The sequence below is a fragment of the Furipterus horrens genome, unplaced genomic scaffold, assembly GCF_987537825.1.
Source record: "Furipterus horrens unplaced genomic scaffold, mFurHor1.1.pri manual_scaffold_10, whole genome shotgun sequence".
NCBI lineage: Eukaryota > Metazoa > Chordata > Mammalia > Chiroptera > Furipteridae > Furipterus > Furipterus horrens.
The window spans coordinates 99974434-99989405 of record NW_028327180.1 but is presented as its reverse complement, the minus strand read 5'-3'; the positions used below and the strand labels follow the sequence as shown (position 1 = coordinate 99989405).

Sequence of the window (14972 nt, the reverse complement as noted above, 5' to 3'; positions counted from 1 at the left end):
TGTTTTATGGAGGGAGGTATAAATCATAAAGTCTTAAGTCTTTTGGAGTGCTGTAAAATGATTAGGAAAATTAACCCATAAATGGAAATTTCAAATCTTGACATAAATAAATATTTGGTGATTTCTAGCAGCTTTTTGCAGATTTTCCTTTCATATTCTGTTGTTTGAAAGTGTGTAGTTAGACAAGTGGCTTCTGAATGACAGGTAAATAGAGTTAAATTCTGTGGAAAAGATGCACAGTCACACGTAGGTTTTGGGGTTTGTGTTTCCATCTAGAAGAGATTATTGGTCCTGGTAGCAGAGATAGATTCTAGACCAAGGACAATAAAGAAACCTCTGAGCTAATCCTGGTACGTGAGCGCACTGGTTAAGAAAGAGGAACGAACCCCTTTGAACATATAGGGTAGATAAGAGATCAGTTAAAATGTTGCAAGCAAAATAACTGTCAGGCTTCTAATTATCTGGGGTCTGTAGTCCATAGGAAGGTAGGGCTGACCACCTTCAAATTCAGGACAGAGCGTGGCGTAGGGTCTTATGCCTCCTTGGCCCTGTTCATTCTCCTTAAGTGCAACCTGGTTAACAGTGCCTTGGAGAGGGGGTGGTTTGTCAGAGCCAGGCTGGAAAAAAATATTTGCATTTTACCCTTTGCCAGCCTATTTGCATGGGGAAAGAATTGAGGCAACTTCCTAAAATTTAGCATTTAAGTTGAAATTCATTTATCCAAGGGTTTTTGTTTGTTTTTGGGGGATAATTTACTATCATTTCTAGGTTTAGAAGTTGAAACGAGTATTGACCCATTTAATCATAACAAAACTTCGTAAATATGTGGATTGCCTTTGCCCAGGAGAGGCAAGAAGGCATTTTTTGGTTGAACTTTATTTTGGGCCTCTGTCCGGGAGTCCCGTGCACCCTCTCTGGAAGCCGCCTTGCCTGAGAAGCCCCCTGCAGGGGCCCTTGTTGCGCAGCCGGAGCTTGTGCTGGCCCTCGCCGCGAAGCTCACGGAGCGCAAGCCCGCCGTTGTCACGGTTAGATTGCCAAACTAAGACTGCAGTTAGGAAGCTCTTTTCTACAGATCACGGTCATCGGATTAGTCTTCTCTTAGAAAAGATGTAAGTGCCTTTTACGAGACTCTCCGATTCATATCATAAAGATCTTGTCTGCGTGAAGGCATTCCTCTCTGTCCTCAGTTTATTAATATTAGTAGTGGTCAGACAAGGAAGCCACTTCTACTGTTTGTGGCATATTAGGTCACGGAGTACAGAGGAAGCTTTTAGCAGCTCCAGATAAAGGACCTCGCGGAAGTCGGCGGGGCCGGGGGGACTCAGCTACTGATTAAACAGCAGCCTGTGAACCCGGGGCTCTTGTTTTAGATTCAACAAGCAGACGTGTATCTTGAAAAAGGTTTCTGAGGGAAAGGTAGTGTTTCCTAAAGTATGAATTTTTGTGTTTGTTATAACAGCTTCTGAAAAATACAAGTATTTTCAGCAAGCTTTCCAAGCCAGTTATTTCAGGATTTATCGCTGTAAGGCTTGAGGACTGATGTAGGTTGTGAATGCCGTAACTCCTTCCAGTTGGAGATATTTTGGGTCAGCTAAATGCGCTCCTGCGCAGGGCAGTAGGAAGTCTGTCCAGCAGTTTTGTAGCTGATTAGCACTGAAGTTATCCAACTCCTACAGTTTTGCTGATATCAATGTGCTGTTTATGCGGCCCTTGAAATTCACAGTCCTTGGCCCTGTCTGTCCCCTGTGGGCTGTGTCACTTAGATAACAGCTGCACATGTGACCAGAAAGACTTTGTAGTGCAAATAAGGGAGGCCAGGACTCTGAAATAGTTAAGGAGTCTTCCAAAGGTCCTCTAGAGGGACCTCTAAAGAGAACCCAGTTTTCAGTCCAGCCGAGAGAAAGCCGTGAACCAGGCGCAGGGAGCGCAGGCGCCGTGGAGGGAGCCTGGACTTTGGAGTTTGCCCGGGTGTGCGCCTCCTGGGCCACTTCGGTAGCCTCAGGACCTTGGGCCGGTTACGTAGCCTTGGCCAGCGTCTTAGACTCAGTTACTAAGACAGGATCACGGTCCCGTTTCCCTGAGGGCCATTGGGCCGGTGAGGCAGAGGCAGGGTGGCAGGACGTGTCTGCTGCTCGGTGGGCCCTCAGCAACGCAGACTTCCTCATTGCTTCGGATTTGTACATTTGAGGGATGACCTTAGAACTGACTAGGGGTGGGCGGTATGGCTCTAAAGAAGGAGCTCAAAGTGGGGTGCCTAGAACTTGCTGGATTAAAAAATCTTTGTTACTCAGTGATTTGTTACATGATGGGTGAAGACCAGGCCCTTACATCTAGCTTAAGTACGGTATGTAGGCCGGTATTGTTACTTCTTGAAATTCATAATGTCGGGGAATTACACTAGACATTTTTAAGATGATCTGGATTAGTCTGCTTTTACATAATAAACCTCCTTCTAAACATCAAGCTGACTAAGGCCCTTGCATGTGAACAGTTGCTGGTTTTAATTTAAGGGAACCCGGAGCGATCTAAGGTTAGTTAGGTGACCTCAAACAGAATTGTACACTCCTGCAGAGCACCCCTGGACCAGAGCCCGGCCAAGGCTGCCGGAGGAGATGTCGTTTGGGGAGATGGCTCTGACTGCCTCTCCCTCTTTTAAAACCACGTATTTTTGGACCCTCCTATCTGTGCTTTAGTTTTTTTAAAAATGCTTATTGCTCAGACACGAGGAAAGGAATATTATAGAAAGGAGAAGCTGGGCAGACCTCCTCGTCTAAAACAGACTGCTCTCTTTAGGGTTGTTTTTAGACTCGGTTCTCAGCCTTTCTGGGAATCTTCATAGGAAGACACGTTGTAAGAGTAAGCTGGGCAAGTATGGCCAAACCAGTGCGTCGGAGGGAAACACTGGACTGAAGGATTTTTAAATTGTAGCAAGTGACTAGTTTGAAACCACACCCTAGTATTACAGTTATTTGCCACAAGGAACAGGCAGGCATATCAGAAAAAGAGCTTCACTATTTCAAAAAAATGTTTTTTCCCCCAAGGTTAGCACAGTGCAAAGATTCCAGATTTCACTTGACGTTGCTGTGATTCAAGTGGGAAAACAAGAACCGCTGATGCCTCGCGTCAGGTGCCTGAGTGCTCTTTGCAGCCCTGCCTTCCCTGCAGAGCCCTTCCTTCGGGCCCAGTCCTGAGAGACCCCCGCCCCGATGAGCTCCTAGAGTGTTCACGCGTGGGACAGGAGGCGCCGTGCGGGGCAGGGGGACAGCACTCTGTGTGTGTGTGTGTGTGGGTGTGTGTGTGTGCAAAGGAGAGGATGTAAGCTTAGAGTCTGATTCTTCTGTGAACGTGGCTTTTCATCCAGCCACAGCGCACCACCTGAAACGAGACCATTTATACTTGTTTTATTTTATTTTTTCATAATAAACCTTTTCTTTTAGAACAGTTTTCGATGTAAAGAGAAGCTGCAAAGGCGGTACAAAGAGTTGCTGTCCACGCTTTCCCCAGATTCCCCTGTTGTTCACACGTCACATCGGTGCGGTACATTTGTGTCCCGTGGGGGCCGTTGCTAACACGTTACTGTGAGCTAAAGCCACCCTGTTTCCAGATTGCGGCAGCGCTCCCCAGTCCTGTTTCCGTGCCCGGACACCACGGACATGGAGTGGTCACGTCTCCGTAGGCTCCTCTGGTCTCTTCTTTGTTTGGGTGACCTGGACCGTTTTGAGCAGCACTGGCCCCTCTGCTGGCGTCTGGGTGCTCTTTTCCGCGCGGTTAGATGGGGCTGCGCATTCTGGGGAGAGGGGCAGCGCAGAGGTGAAGCGCTGTCACCATCAGACGTCACAGGTACATGCCTTTAACACAGCTGCCATGGGACGTTTGGGCGAAACTTTTACCAACTCACGAAGGGGCCCACGGTCCCTTTTAGCAAGTTCCAAGCCCCCCAAATCATTCTAACTAAATTCTTAAGCATAAGAGGTTTCCCTCCCTTGGTCATCGGACCGAGGTGCTGTTTGTCAGCTTCCTCCACGGTCACGTTCCCTTTCCCGCCTGGTGCCACACCGCACGTGTGCGTGGGTTACACGCTCCGCCTCCGCGAGGGCGAAGTAGTTGTGTGTGCGATAATACTTACCATTCTGCTGCAGGGAAGGGTTAACAGCCCCCCGCCCCCATTGATTTCTGTATTCAGTTCTTGTGTCAGTACGGACACGCGGCCACCGATGTCATGCTCAGGGTGACAGCCCGAGTCCACACCCGCGTGGCCCTTGGACGCTCTTTCAGCTGACTCCCGCGTCCCGTCGTTTTCCTTCCTTTTTCTAAACACCACGGTACTTGCTGATCCTACAAGAAGCTAGAGGCTCATGTCATAGGCCCCTGCTCCAGCCCCAGGATCAGCCACTTCCCAGGCTGTGCCTGTTGTCGAAGAAGGACATAGAAACCAGGGTCCGGGCACAGGATTCGCTCGCTGCTACCGAGACACGCACACTGGGGTTTAAATCCTCTGCTTCCTCTGTGGGATCCTGGGCGTTGGGGAACGAGTGCGTGAGATTTTGAAGGGACAGAGGACCCCCTGGAGACAGGTGACTTAGAAGGGTCTCGCCCATGCTTTCTGTCCTTGATCGCCTGTTAATCAGCTACTAGCACCACCATAGATACCCTCCGTCCCCTGTTAATGATACCGTGAGATGGGCAGGAAGTTTTTATTTTAGAGCAATGGGTATTTGAAAGGTGATTTGCTTGACTCTCCAAGAGTAGCTTAATCTCTAAGAATGTGAGGGAACCCTCTTTGGCTTAAGAATTTAGAGTTATTTTTAGGGGGGTCTGTCAGCTTTCAAAACTGTTGAAAGGCATTGTGAGCATCTCCTTTAACTGGTGAAAGTTGAGATCACGGGTCTGATGGCAGGTCTCTTGAAGAACATGGGGGGTAGACGTGTGTTGGTCTGTTTACAGAGCTTTTCTCTTTTATTATGGAGAAGTTCAAACATGCACAAAAGTAGAGGAAATACTATAATGCACGGTCACGTACCCATCACCCACCATTAATAATTTCTAATTTATAGTTAGTGTTGTTCACCTGTCCATCCCACTGGCTCAGACCCGGTTGTATTTATGTAAATCCCAGCTATGGGGTCAGTTCAGCTGGAAATGTTTCAGGAAAAAGTAAAGATGTTTTTATAAAACAGGATCACTTCATCAAGATCACCTGGGAGTGCATGTTTTTGAGCCCCAAGCAAACCAACTGAGTCAGGTTTCTGGAGGCTGGCCTGGGGATCTGCATTTACAGTACTTTTCTGGTGAGTTCTCTGCCCCTGCTACACAAATATTTTATCTTCTACTAGAGATAAAGTAATACCAGTTATTTAATAGAAATCTGTTGGCCTATAGAATTGGTGAGATTCAAGGAAGGAAGAACTATTTAAAATCTAAAACATTTAAATTAATGTCAACTTGTAGAATCTGAAGAGGTGGCTACTCCTGACCACTGTATGGGAACATTGTTCTGAAGAATCTTCCTGGGAAGAGCACCTGTTTTGTAACCACAGAAGAATGTAAACACTCCAGAGCAGAACACCCTTGCAGCTCTGCATACCTTTGATTTTTTTTTTTTTTTTAAATTTCAGCCGCTTCTTTGGAAGCCAGTATAAATAATAACCTCTTTACGTTTTATAAATATCCTGTATAAATAATCAGTAAAAACTGTGAACCAGTAGCCTGACCATCAGATGCGGCACTGTGAGCTGAGAACTTTGTGGTGTAGACGTGCCAGGCCTGACCGCCAGGTTCTGCCCACTGCAGCCCAGCCTAGCACGGAATCTAAGCTGGGGCAGATGTGACCCAGTGACATTCCTGATCCTCCAGGTCGTAGATGTGCATACTACCCTGGGTGAGCCTGGGCTTATGCAATAGCTTGCAGGGTTGTTTCCCAGTAAAACATCTCATTAACAACTTGGTTTTTAAAAAGTTTATTTTTTTCAAGCTGAAGAAGAAAGTAACTATCTCTGAAAATGCCAGATTATAGTGATTGTATAATCAGTTGGGTTTGGTTGCTTAAGAAAATCATAGGCTCACCTATTAGTGGAGATAATTCAAGACTCCTTTTTTTTTTTTTGGCAACATGTATGCCTTGAATAGGAGAAAAGAATTTAGTTACAAGCTTCTATGATGGAGAACTTTGAGAGAGAAGTTGCTCTTATCCCAAAGGGAAACCACTATAATTTAATTTTTGAAATCTCTTTTTCTTTCTCCTTTTTCTCCATGTTCAAAGTCCACCCCAAATACCTCATATAACCCCCAGCTTTTTTTTTTTTTTTTGCTATAGTGAACAGGAGACTTGAGCTTGATATGATATAATTGCTAATTTTAATTATAGGAAGTAAGTCTAAAAAGTCATGGACTTAGAAGATAGCGGAGGATGAATTTGCAGTCATTTTGCACATTTAAAATATCTATTTTAACCAACTAGTATTTGTAAAATTTCGTAGTTTCAGCTTTTTATTGCAAACAGAAGTGTTGTGACCAGTTGGTTTTACCCCCCAGATAAGCCTTTAAGTTTAGTTTTATGTATGATTCACACTGCAGGTTCTTCCTCAGAACCGTCAGTAAATTCAACCTGTATTCCTTACGGAGGGAAGAAAACTCTTCTGGTTCTGCCTGGCAGGGTCCCTCTGAGTGGTTCTCTATGTCAGTAGCAACTGTTACTCTCCAAGGGTCCGGCCTGCCAGGTACAGCCCAGAGCCCCACGTGCCGCCAACTTAAGTCTGTTATTAAAACGCAGCTCCCGAACAGTGATTGCCAGTGAGACGCTGACAGATAGCGGACTTGCCGACGTGGTCCCCTGGGAACACACCACCAGTGGCCTGCTGCCTGGGTGCAGCCCAGAAATCCGTAACTTAACTTTTTCTTTAAGAAAAAATGAAGTTTAACCCAGGACCTGATTACCGATATTAACCATAGGGGCACTTGGTGGACTCTGGCCTGTTGGAATTCTGAGTCTTTGGAGGAGGGACTGCAGAGCCGACGTGCAGGTTTGCCGGTGAGGGAGCTGAGGCCCCGAGGGAGCAGGCTGCCGGTCCGTGGGGGGCTGCCGGCACAGGGTGCGGTCCCGACGCCCGCCCACCCGGTCACCGAGTTCATGGCCTGGCTCTGTCGGCGGAGCTCTTTATTAGTGAGGTGCGCGCCCGGAGACCAGTTCCAGCCATTCTCTGCTGGGTGTTTGTTTCTGTTTAGTCTCTGAGAGTACTGGTTCGTGTATCGGTTCTTGAAGTATGGAAGATAGTTCCTTAGTGAGAATTAAGAATCTGAAGTGCTAGCTTCCATGATTAGGCTTCAAAAAGCACATTCCTTTTTAACTTTTTTTAATTTGTAAGAATAATTAATTTTCTGTGAAATGAAGTTGCACTGTTTAATTCAAGGTGATGAAGATATTTCTGATTTTTAAAAAATATGACAAATTGTAAACATTCACTTATAAACATGTTATTTCTTTCTAGAACGTCTGTTAGTTGAATGTTGCCTTTCTTGGAATGAGCTTCTTCCTTTTGTTCATCTTTTGTCTCTTCATTCTGCTGGGAGAGAGCCTCCCTGCCCCACATATACCCACATACTTTTCATATAGCATCTTCTCATGCGTATAATATCTCCTCTTATTTCTGAGGATATTAGGTATAGTTGTTTTTAGTTTTTTTTTTTAAACACCTGCATTGTCTACTTTCTTCAAGTACCTTTTTGTCTATTAACTTTTTTCAGGAGGGTTTTTTCCAAATGTCAGGTCATCCTCGAAAGTCTGTTCATGTTTAAGAGTGAGGGACACTGATGGGAATTGTCCTTTCACCCCACGCTGATGTCACATCTGCTGCCAAGCCCTGGGCACAGCCTCTCCCACCCCTCCGCTGTCACGGAGTGCAAGGGCGCGCACTCGGGGCGCCACGTGGGAGCTGTGGGACCGGAGAGGTGCTATCACCTCTACTGCTCCATTTCTTCGCTTCTGAGCGGGGCAGATCACAGCCCCCCCCCCAGAGGGTTGCTGTGGGACAGCGTGAGTTCAGAATAGTGCCTGGCACACGGTAGCTATTTTTGTAGCCCGCCGGGCCAGACCACCATCGTTTCTCGCATGAATCCTTGCAATATCAGAAATGTGTTTTCTGATCACTCCATATAAAATAGCAACCTCCCCCATCTCCTGCTTTATTTTCCCACATGGCTTATCACCACCTGAGGTGCCCTGTGTTTATCTGCTGGCTTTGATGTCTGTCTCCCTGCACGGGCATGTGCGCTGTTTCCGCCTCCAGACTCCCAGGGCCGGCGGCAGGGCCTGTTTTGTAGGGGATGCTTAGTGAACGTTTGGGGAAGGGGGGCATGTTTTGGGTGGGCTTTACAGTAGGGTGATGGAGCAGCGATTTCAATAAGGAGGCTCCCTGCCCCCTGGCGCTTCATTACCTGTAGGGCTTTCTCTCGGACTGGACACCTAAGTGTCTGGAGGCACCTAGTTATATTGGGTTCAGTTGTCATTGGGCCTTATTTTTCTGTATAACAGAAAGACATATCAGTGGAGCATTATCAGGACCCTAGAGAACCTTGCCTTTGTGTGCTGTAGAACCTTGCCAAGCCAAGGTCAGTGTTGTAAGCAGCTGCTGGCTTAGTATGAAGACAGCACTTTTAAAAGGAAGCTTTATTATGGAGACCTTTGAACATGCACAGAAGTAGACAGAAGAGTAAAATGAATTTTCTGTGCGCACCCCCCAGTCCCAGCGTCTGTCCCTGTGGCTGTCCGGCTGCCTCCGGACTGCCTCCGACTTCCTCTCTGCAAACTCTGAAAGGCCACCTGGGCTGAAGCTGTGTTTCAGTTGTGTTAGTAAGACACTAACTTAGACCTTAGGAAGCTAGAAAGCTTCCGAGACCAGGAATAGACTCTTATCAAGGTGTTGGGGGAAATTTAACTGAACGTGAATTGCCAGCAGAACAGGTAAACTGAGAATGCTTGTGGGAGTTCCCTGAGAGCTGGGGACTAAGTGACACATTACTGATAGTGGGAAGGGGCAGAGCCACCCAGTACCGTGTGCGTTAGGGTACGATTAGTCACGGGGGACAGATCTTCGCCAAACGAGAGCGTAAAATTACCGAAGGACTGCTGCTTTCTCCGTAGTGTTTGACCCTGAACACGAGTTCATCCTGTCAACCAGGAGATTAACATGGGCTTCTTCCCCCTTCCCTCTCTTGCTGGGGCTCCTGAGTTGGGGTCTCCCACCCTTTTCTCCTCCCCTCCCCCAGCCCCACTTCTGACTGAGTGCCAGGCTCCGTGCCAGGCCCTGGGAGCCCTTGGTGGAGAAGACAGGCCTGGCCCCCACACTGTGTGACTTGCGGTCCAGTGGGGAAGGCATATGGGCTTTTGGAATACCAGTGTGACAAGATTCTCTGATGGGGAGGTACAGGGCGCATTGGGCGGGGGTGGGGGGCACGGCAAAGGCAGGGACTCTGGTCTGTGGGACCAGTTTCCAAGTTGAGATCTGAACGGCGGGGGGTGAACTGGTTGGGGAGGGGTGTCCCTGGGAGAGTCTCCCAGCAGGGAGAGTGGAAACACCCCTGAGGGAATAGGAAATACTACTTGGTCTTTGTCCCCCTTGCCCCGCACGGAGCTCCTTAAAAACCCTAGGAATTTCCTGAGCGATAGGGGTGCTGGGAGCATCTCTTGTTATTAATAACAAGCCCGCATCCCCCATCCTGAACTGGTGGGCCCCAGACAGCTTCAGCCTGAGGCTGGCGGTCCGAGGAGCCAACCAAGTGATTGGAGGGTTTGATCCCCGCCCATCTCACGACAGGAACCCCTGGGTAACCAAGCAGCGAGTGTGAGGGAGTTTCTCTTCATAAAAGTGCGTCAGGTAGTAACCGAAGATTGACGACAAAATTAGAATATCAACAATTTTGCACTTTTTTTTCTTTAAAGATTTATTTTTAGAGAAAGAGAGGAAGGGAAACATCAGTGTGTGAGAGAAATATCAGTCACCTCTCATATGCCCCCAGCTGGGGACCTGGCCCGCAACCCAGGCACGCGCCCTGACGGGGAATCGAACCGGCGACCTTTGCTTTGTAGGGCTGTGTCCAACCAACTGAGCCACAGCAGTCAGGGCGCATTTTGCAATTTCGAATGGATTGAGCATTGATGATCATTTCTTTTTATCTATGGACCTTTAAAGTCGTTTATTTAACCCAAAAATGGATTCACTGGTAACTTTAGTTAATTACATATATGTTCAGGTCCTAATGGACATTCTAGGCAGGGATTTATAATGGTTGAATTAATAATCAGGTAGTACTCCTGACTTAACTCCGAGTCATTATTGGGAAATTGCATGCTCCAAATTACCTGTCTGTAAGACAGCTAACAGGTACCTACCTCTTAGAGTTTCTCAGGGTTTCTGCTTATTAAATCAAGTGCTAGATATCTATTAAAATGGTTTGGAACGTCAAATGACAACTCACAGAATGCGTTTTAGAGATGCCAAGGATGCTTTGATGGGCGTCTGGGGGAAGCAGACCGAAGGCCCCAGCCCACTAGTTCCCCTGGGCCCAGTTGGCACTGGGTAGAGCTGCCCGAGTGTTGGGAGACACTCCGGTTGTGGCTGGTGTTTTTCTTTAGTGGGTGACGGGTTTGATTTGTACGTTTTGAATGTCGTAGGCTGAGAATGTTGAAGGAAAACCGTCTGGCTTCCTGGTTTCCTAACCGTTGTGGTCAGGAACCTTTCAGGGGCTCGGTTTGTCGGGTGGCCGCTGGGGCGGGGGGCACTGCAGTTGTAGCCCCGCACGGCGGGACTCTGCTCCCTCCCTGGGGCTCCTGCAGACCCGTTGTGCCTTCCAGCCTGTGCGAGGTTGGTTCTAGGTCTTCGTTTTTGGGGAGTTTTTCCTTCTTTGGTGTTTTTTAAAGCACAGTACTTTGGATTAACTGAGAATAATACAGTAAATAACATACTTCTTAAAAGTGGTAAAATGTAAACATTTCTATTTACAGCTACCTAGTACGTTCCTTTTCAGGCAGTAATTTGTCGTGTCCTCTGGAGGGACTGGCAGACCCCGGGGCTGTGAGAGCTGCCCCCAGTGAGGGGACTGAGTCAGGGGCGCAGAGGCCCCGCGGTGGCCTGGCAGGGACGGGCTTGCAGGTGGAGCAGGGGAGTGAGAGGGGGGCAGCCCCCGGCGTGACTAACACGGGGATGACTTCTCCTGCCTACCCAGTGACTCACTGGGGCGGCCGGATGAATCAGAGCTGAGCTGCTGTCGGGCAGTTCTGATCAGACGCTGTGATAGATAGGTGGTGTATGCTGGTGAGAAGTCGTGGGGGAGAAGGGAGGGAGAACCAAGTTAGCGTTTGCTCTGCGGAGTTGGGAGGAGAGCCTCAGAAGCGGGAGCTGTCTTAATCCACAGTCGCAGGCTTCTGCTCTTGCTTAGGTGAGGCTGCCTCCAAGGGTAAAAGGGAACCTCGTTGAGGCAGAGCAGTGTGGCACCCCGGGAGGCACGGGGATTTACGCCCAGAGCCCCTGAGCCCGGAGTCCGGCCCTGCCACGTTCCCGCTGTGTGTGCTTGGGCCCGTCAGTGGCCTTCTCTGTGACGTGGAGTGGGTCGGGTTCCCGCAGGGGGCTTGTGACGATCGAGTGCAACCTTACGGTATTTTGCCAAATCTCAGGCACAGCGGGTGGTGACACACCGTATGTCTGTGCCCTTGAGGAGGAGCCTCTGCGGGTGAAAGCCGCTTTCTGGTGGCCTGCGCGCCCGAAGTGCAGGCGCGTTCCAGTGCGGCGGGCAGGCTGCGCTGTAAGGATAAACAGCGTGCGGCGGTGTGAGAGCGCGCTGCTGCCGTCGGCCGCAAGGGTCCTGCCTAGCGTTCGCTGTGTGAGTCGGGGGAGGGAAGACCGGGTTCTGAGCGGAAGCGCCGGTGGGGGCCCGCAGGCTGAGCTGCGTGGGAGCGCAGGCGGCTGCCGCGCGGGGAGAGGAGGCGGCCGTGCTGGGGCCTCCTCGTTCACGGGAGCTGGCTCTCCGCCGCCCTGGAGGTTAGAGATGCGCACCGCGGGTGCGGTTACAGAACGCCTCCTGCCTGTGAGCGCGCCCGTCCCTCCAGGCTGCTTTTGGGGAGGAGTCGCCGCGTCACTTTGTGCTCGGTGTGTGGGCTTTCCTGTCTCGGGTTCGTCGGGTTCGAACCTGCAGGTGCCTTCCAGCCCTGGTGAATGGCAGTGCATGGCTCGTACATGCAGAGTCTGAGCCCCTCGGGACAGTGCGTGTGTCAGCGTCGCCTTCACAGGGGACCTTTGTTGTTGGAAAGGGGCTCGGCCTGGTGGCGGGGGGCGTGAGGCAGCTGTGCTCTGCGCTGAGGTCAGTCTGTGTTCAGGAATGTGCTTTGCTCACACAGGAGTCGGGCTGGGTTTGTCTTCGGGCTCCACGGTTTCACCGCAGGAAAACGGTGGCACCCCTCGTTAGCGTGGGTGCCTCTGAGCACGCGATTGGCTGTAGACGAGGCTTCGGAGGAACAGCTTGTGTCTGCACGTTTGTGGTGGCCGTTTCGCAGCGATGCCGCCGTCAGTCGTCACCTGTGCGCCCTCAGCTGCTGTCATGTTACACGTCAGTTACGTCTCGGAAGGGCGGGGGCAAACGTTTATTTCCTCGTGCAACACCGGCAGGGGAGCCTCCCCGGCGGGCGCTGAGGAACGTGCGCAGAATAGCGCTGGCCGGGAACGGTGTTCCCCAGAGGCCGTCTCTCCGTCGGGAGGCATAGGAGGCTGGTGCTCTCGTGGGGCCTGCGCGCTCCCCCCCGTAAGGGCCAAGTGGTAAAACAGTTGGGGCTTCGGGGCTCACGCGATGCCGGCTGCGTGGTGCTCTGTTGTGTTTTATTTTATTTTGAAAACAGTCCTTTAAAGATGTAAAGCATCACTCTTAGCTGCCCCCTGCCCCTGCCACTGCTTTATTAAGAGGCCACAGGCAGGGTTTGCAGACCCCGCTCTGGTGGGGAAGCTCCTGATTGTGAGCAGGGCTCCTCGGAGAAGTGGCTGATGGAGCGGGGAAGGTGGAGGAGGAACCTGGAGCCACCTGTAGGGCCAGCGAGAGCCGGGTGCTGGCGAGGAAGAGGAGGGCGCGGCGTGTCCAGAAGGCCCCGCGGTCGGCTGGAAAGAGCTCCCAGGGCCGAAGCTGGAACCATTTGAGCGACAAAATGATGATGGTGCTGGATTATGACCCGAAGAATGTAAAATATCTGTGAGTCCATAACTGTACAAGTGAGGGAGGAGGAGCAGATCTTACTTACAGGAGAATATGTATGTAGAAGAAATGAGACAGTCGTCACATATGTCCGCAGACCTGTGACATTCCTCAGAAAGTACCCCGTGAGCGTACACTGAGCTTGGGGACCCACTTATAAGGTGTGGAGTACAGAAGGGGAAGAGGGGCCACTTCCCAGAAACCACCTGGGCTGAGGATCAAGGTTCGCATGCCTGGAAATAAGCCTCGCCGACATCGGATGCCCTTGATGTGCTGTGAGGAGCAGAGCCATGCACGCTGGCCCTTGTGGATCTCCCGGCACATCTGTACCCGCATCCCAGGTGTGCGGCAGCCCAGACCGAACGACAGTTTACCCTGTAACTGGCCGGTACTCTCCAGAACATACAAGCTCTGAATCACAGAGGAAGTCTGAGAAGCACCAGGGACTGGAGAAGACTCGGGGCATGATGGCTACGTGCAGTGTTCGTAGCCTGGGTTGGATCTGGAAAAGCAAAAGAACATTAGTGGGGAAATTGGTAAAATCCGAATAAAGTCTACAGTTCAGTTGGTGGTGGACTGATGTTATTGCTGTCCTAGCTTTGACAGATGTGCCGCGGAAACAGAAGTCGTTGATGTTGGGGGGGGGGTAATGGGGACTCGGGATTGGCTCTGGAACTATTCTGCAAATCTAAGCTTGTTTCAAAGTAAGGTTTTTTACAGCCCCAACTTCTTATCCTGGATTGATTATCAGTATTGAGCATTTAAGCATCATTTTATTACATTTGGAGGAAATATATAGATTTGCTTATTAAAGTTGACTTTGGAATGTCCGTGTTGTTAATGTTGCTTATTTCTCTTCCCAGGGGACTCGCCTGCTGCAGAGGCTTCCTTGTCTGCTGTGATCCTGTCTGTGTGCACGTTCATCGCATTAATCGTGGTAATTGCTACTTGTGTGTCCTGCTGTAAGGACCCGGAAATAGACTTCAAGGTGAGCACAGACAGTGGGACCACTCAGAGTCGTCCTCTGACACATCTGGCAGTAGAACGGCTAAGCGTCATAGTCCCTTGGGAGCAGGGGTGGCAGACTTCCCTGTAAGAGCCAGACAGCAAGCACACGCTGCCATTGCAAGTAGTACACGCCGTGGGCCACGCAGGGTCTCGTAGCAGCCAGTCGGCTCTCGGCTCTGCCGCCGCGGTGCGGACGTCCGCCGCAGACCGCACAGATGGCTGTGGCGTGTGCCTGTCAGACTTCATTCACAAAATAGACGGCCTGGGTTTGGCCCGCTAGCGTTGGCTCGCTCACCCCGCCTCAGAGCATCATCCACGATTTAAGTTTTGAAAAGGAGGAATAAGGCCTGATGACTGGACCCACTTGCTGCAAGACCTCTAGGGAAGAGCAGGCTGGTTTTAACTTTTTTCCAAACTTCTGTATGTTGGTGAGTCTGAGGCTGTTAAGGTTACCAAGGCCAGGGGGTCCCCGAGTGTGTTTGCGTATGAGGAGGACGTCTTCCAGGTTACCTTGAACCGTACAGTTCCTTAAAGGGGAGGAAGAAGAAGGCTGCCGGTTGTAAATGCTCGGGAGGTGTGGGGGTGGACACAACATAGAAGGGCCTTCGTGCGTCAGCGCTTCGGGGGTTTTCTGCCTGGGTTAGTAGCCTTTTCATTCCACTCTTTTCAGAGAAGTAGGACTTGCTTAAAAATACCTTTTCTGAGTCTTTTAATTTTCTTGTTTTAATTGAAATCAC

At 50.1% G+C, this 14972-nt stretch overlaps 1 protein-coding gene across 2 annotated transcripts in view; it reads left to right on the top strand.

The window, feature by feature from the left end:
• LMTK2 (lemur tail kinase 2) overlaps positions 1-14972 on the top strand; it is a 50116-nt gene that overhangs the window by 1833 nt on the left and 33311 nt on the right. For both annotated transcript variants that reach the window (XM_090288614.1, XM_090288613.1), the window contains exon 2: positions 14091-14215. In XM_090288614.1, the coding sequence (XP_090144740.1) occupies positions 14091-14215 (125 nt within the window). The remainder of the gene's footprint in view (positions 1-14090; positions 14216-14972) is intronic.